This window comes from Myotis brandtii, unplaced genomic scaffold (assembly GCF_000412655.1).
Source record: "Myotis brandtii unplaced genomic scaffold, ASM41265v1 scaffold374, whole genome shotgun sequence".
Taxonomy (NCBI): domain Eukaryota; kingdom Metazoa; phylum Chordata; class Mammalia; order Chiroptera; family Vespertilionidae; genus Myotis; species Myotis brandtii.
Genome location: NW_005364372.1, coordinates 1472333 through 1477585, shown reverse-complemented (window position 1 = coordinate 1477585; position 5253 = coordinate 1472333). Strand labels below are relative to the sequence as shown.

Sequence of the window (5253 nt, the reverse complement as noted above, 5' to 3'; positions counted from 1 at the left end):
CCCCCAGGTTTTAATATGGGTCAGAAGTTCCAAGAAAAGGAGCTGGAACAAAATGCATTCTGGGAGACTTGACTGACTTTCCGTTTGAATGAGGTGCCATGTCTGATATTTTCCCCCTGAGGTAATACCCTTGACGACCGATTCACTCATTCCTTTCAAATTATCTCCCCAGTTTGGATAGAAGCGTTATTTTGTGTAGAGGAGGGATTTTGTTGCCTTACATTAGCCCAGGAACCTGCAGCAGCTCCATTTTCCTTCCTGCTTTACACGTTTCTTTAAAGTGGAAAAACCTCACTTTTCTTTTTCAAAATACCTTTGTACAGAACAGGTTGCATTCACACAGAGATAGTAAGTAGTTTCCTTCCATAGTTTTAAAGAGATTCGGAGAGAAGACAGCAAATTAGTGAGGCCGACCGGAGAACTGCATGGCTGACCTTAGTAGCCTTCAAATATCACAAAGGTCAGTAGAAGGACCAGGAGATAGGCTTTCTGCTCTTGAGTGGTCAACCTCGATTAGTGAACCCGGCAGCCGTTAGAGGGCATTTCAGTAGAATGGATAAAAAGCTGAATGGACAGGACTAAGAATGACAGAAAAATGGAAAAAGATTTTGATACAAACAGCAAGAACAGTAAGTTACTAAAAGAAAGACAGACAGGGACTGGAGACATCATGGAAGTTTTGCAGTGAAAGTAGGACTTGGGCTCCCCCTTGAGGGGTGGGTAGAATTTGACTGGACAAGAAAGAAGCTGGAGAGAGAGCAGAGCATCCTATGGGCCTGAGGGAACACGTGGGTGTGGGGCGGGCGGAATGAACCGGGATCACCGGGTTAGAGCAGGAGTTACGACAGGATCATATGCATGAAACCACAGAAAGGGCTGTGACCACTGAGAGGGCAATGTCTCCAGGCACCTTTTTCCTTATTGTGCTTTCTTGTAAGTCTGGCTTCCCAAAATTTGGCCGAAAACATTCTACCATAGCTTAGCAGTTGGCTTATAGCTCTACTATAGGAAAAAATGCACGTCCTCTCTCTCCAGAAGAGACTTTCAGTGGTTCAGTAATTTTATGTTTATAGTTAGGACTTATAATGTGGAACTGACAGACCCATAACTTCCTAATGACCCAATTTTCCCAGAGGAATTTCTACTCCCAAATGCGCATGTTCACACCGACATAAAAAGTTTGCTGCTAGACAAGGCATGCTACAGTGATTCTCAATTCTAGAGGCATGACATTTGTGTTCAGGGACCAGTGTGACATAAGATTGGAAATAACCCAGAATAAATATTAAGACCCCACTTTTTAAAACATTTTCCTTTTCAGAACTTACAAGAGACCTAGGATGTCCCTATATACAGTCACCTCACTCACTGGCATTCCAGTCTGCAGAGTAAGGAGAAAGGACTGGAGCTACAGCATGAGGCCTGCTTGCAAGTTGAGTTCAGTTGCCCTTGTGCCCCCATTCATTCAGGTGTGCCCATGGGGGTGCACACAGTTCCATCTTGCCCTCAGGACGGGGAACGGTTAAGAGCTGCTAAAGTATGCCAGAGCCAAAGCAAGGCACAGCCACCTCTAGCTTCAGAAGCAGGCCACTCCTTCTTAGAAAGCTGGTTCAAGTTTATTGAAAGGCTCCTTGGCTTTTCTCAGGAAACTTCTGACCCATATTAAAAGCATATTACACTACAGAACATTTTCTGTACTTAGACAGCTGAGTGGGGAGTTAATATTTGAAGGTTGCTTTACCCTTGCAAGGTCCTCTGTAAACAGTGGTGGTGAATTCATAACCATTTCAGAGTCAGTCTAACATTTTTATAGCTTCCATTTGTAACATCTCAGAAAGGGAAGCTAGAATGACCTCCATACCGCCTAGGAACCAGGGAGCAGGTGCTAAAAGCATGGGCATTAGAGTCAGATAGACAAGCACTCACATCCTAAACACTCCATGCACTGGTATGTCCCTGGACAGGCTACCTGACTTCAGTTTCCTCACTTACAAAATAGGAAAAATAGTAGTAACTGTCTTACAGGATTCATCTGAAGATGAAATAATGAATATAGAGCAGCGGTTCCCAACGTGGGGCACATGCCCCACAGGGGGGCAATTTTATTTTTAAGGGGACAATTCGAGAATGAGTTGTTAACAGTGAATTTTTGTATTTCTTATGGTTCTAGGGGCCTCATGCACAGTATATAAATATATATTGTGACATGTTTAGGCATCGCAGTACTCTAATATATGTTTTGAAACTTTATTTGCTATTTTTTCATATCACTTCATATTATTATTTTTTAAAATAATTTCTTAGTGATTTCTTCCTCAGTACTTCAACTGTCCTTTCATTCTTTTATTTTTCTCTTTCATGGATGCCATGTTCTTTGGAAGCTTGTTGAGACGAAGTCAATGACCTTTTAGGCTTCCTCCACATGAATAGGAGTTCATTTTTTTAATAATAAGAATTATATGTCACAGGGGGGCATCAGGATTTTAGAGATGCTTAGGTGGGGCATGGCCAAAAAAAGGTTGGGAACCACTGAAATAGAGCATTTAGCATAGTTCCTGACATAAAATATGTTCTCTACAATCAAACTTTCCATTAGCCCAGTGTCTCATTAGTATTCTGATACTTATTTTTCTAAAAGCCTATATTAACTGTTCAGTGTTGTCTTTTTATTTTTTCATTTTGTTAATTCTCACCAGGAGGATATTTTCTCCATTGATTTTGTGAGAGAATGGAAGGGAGAAAGGAGGAGAAGAAGAGAGAGAAACATCAATGTGAGCGAGACACATTGATGATTGGTTGCCTCCCGCATGTGCCGTGACCTGGGCTAGGGATTGAACCCAGGTATGTGCCCTTGATCAGGAATGGAACCTGAGAGCCCTCGTGCTGGGGCCGACAGTTTAATCACTGAGCCACACCAGCCAAGGCTAACTGTTCTTTTTAACAAGGGTAATTTATCTTTGTTGTGGGTGTAGGTATTTCTCCTAGAACCTACATTCTTACCCATGAGATGAGGATAATACTACTTGCCCAGCTAACTGAAAGAGTCAACAGTTTGGGAATACATTCTAAAAACTAAATATGTGAAAGTTATTAACTGAAATTTTTAATCTGCAATACACCATAGTTAAGTAAGCTTGTCATTAATGATGTGGACAGTTTTGAGTTGCACACGCAGTATGTCTGGCCCTCAATATTTATTACCTGAGTTGCACATGCAGTATGTCCTTGGTTTTTGTTTCCCCACAATGCCCCCATGTCAGAATGCCATATCATAACAAGTCTTTTTTCACAAACCTTCTCTAAAACGAGTTAATTTTAATTCATTTTAATAATATAGTGACTCAGTATCTTCATGTGTTTTATATTTTAATATCACATGAGGATATTTTTTCCATTGATTTTTAGAAAGAGTAGAAGGGAGGAAGGGAGAGAAGGAGAGAGGGTAGGATGGAGGGTGAAGAAAACATTTGGATGTGAGAGAGACACATCAATCGGTTGCCTCCCACGTGCACCCAAACCAGGGCTGGGGATTGAACCTGCAACCCAGGTACAAGCCCTTGACCGGGAATCAAACCCAAGACCCTTCGGTGTACAAGCTGATGCTCTAACCACTGAATACACCAGCCAGGGCTATGACTGGTGTTTTAATTTGCCAAATGTTGCTTCTAGATTATTTTCCTAAATGTCTGTTGAGCTCTTTCTTAGGAAAGTCACGACTTGGGTAGTGAATAAGATATGAGTTACTATTTTATTCTCAACTCAAGTCAAATCATGTTTATTTCTAATTTAGATCATCTACTAATATAGCAATAATTAAATTAGGTGCAGCATAGTGTAGCTGGCAAGGCAGGGACTTCTGAGATTTGAATATTAAGTCAGTCATTTAATAGCTGATTTCACTTTAAGCAATTTATTTTACCTTTCTGAACTTGCAGCTGAGAAATGGGACCAGAACAGCTACCTTTTAAAGGAGATGGTCATCTTAAAGAGCAAAGAACAGTCCCCAGACACAGTAAATGTTCTTAATGTGAGAATAATTTAACAACCGAACAAAACAGCATCCACTTACAGTTCACAGATGCCAGCTCTGGTGCGAATGACAGGCAAAAGCTGCAGTAACATTTTGACACCATTTTGCCATTCTTCTTCTCGTTCGAATTCACAGTATAGATAGCTACATTCATCAGATGAAAACTGATAGAAAACGTAAGTGTCCTGAAAGTATAAATGCTGGTCCACTGTTGGAAAGAAAAAAAGGTGTGGATCAGTTTTTTAAAGTATATTATTTAGAGAGTCATAAACCCAATACTAAGCTGAAAGCATCACCAAGTACTATTTGCCAGGGGTGGGACTACAATCACACAGTCTAAATCTGTTTGTGTTCACAATTCTAGTGAATTCAAAAGGATTTACTGACCAATCTATTTTTATTATTTGAAGCTTTGATCAGCATATTCACACATATTTAATCACTTTTCTGCTTTAGGGACAGGTAAAATCTATAGTTATTCAAAGATCGTGAGGAGACATTTCTTTAGAGTCCCAAAGTAGACTGATATATGTAATTACTTTAGTGGAACACAAGTACACCATGGTGGCAAGTTCTAGATCAGTGGTTCTCAACCAGTGTGACTGTGCCCTCCCCAGGGAACACTTGGCAATGCCTGGAGATGTTCTTGGTTGTCACAGCTAGGGGGTGCTACTGACATCTAGTAGGTGGAAGAAAGAGATGCTGCTACACATTCTACAATGTATGGGCCAGCCCCTTACAACTAAGAACTATCTAGCCCAAAATGTTAACACTATCAAGGTTGGTAAACACCATTTTAAAGGAATCAGAACTGGAGACTTTTCCAAAAAATATTAACACAAAATGTTTTGTGGAATCTCTCAAGCAAGTTGATAACATTGCTCAAAGGTAGCTAACTGGTTTTCTAAAGAGAAGCAGGTATTATTAACTCACTAAGATTATACCGTGGAATCTCTCAAGCAAGTTGATAACATTGCTCAAAGTTAGCTAACTGGTTTTCTAAATAAGAGAAGCAGGTGTTAGGTATTTTTAACTCACTAAGATTATACTTCTTTCCCCATCTGAACTACTCTTCCACAGTGGGACTTGGGTTATGCCTTTCTGAATCTTACTAAGTTCTCTGGCCCTCAATATTTATTACCTAGAGCCGTGGTCGGCAAACCGCGGCTCGCGAGCCACATGCGGCTCTTTGGCCCCTTGAGTGTGGCTCTTCCACAAAATAC

General features: G+C 40.6%; 1 protein-coding gene across 1 annotated transcript in view; it reads right to left on the bottom strand.

The window, feature by feature from the left end:
• The window catches only part of RAPGEF5 (Rap guanine nucleotide exchange factor (GEF) 5), a 199888-nt gene that overhangs the window by 144368 nt on the left and 50267 nt on the right, over positions 1–5253 (bottom strand). Inside the window, exon 5 of the mRNA XM_014544637.1 lies at positions 4070–4238. Coding sequence (XP_014400123.1) covers positions 4070–4238 — 169 coding nt within the window. The remainder of the gene's footprint in view (positions 1–4069; positions 4239–5253) is intronic.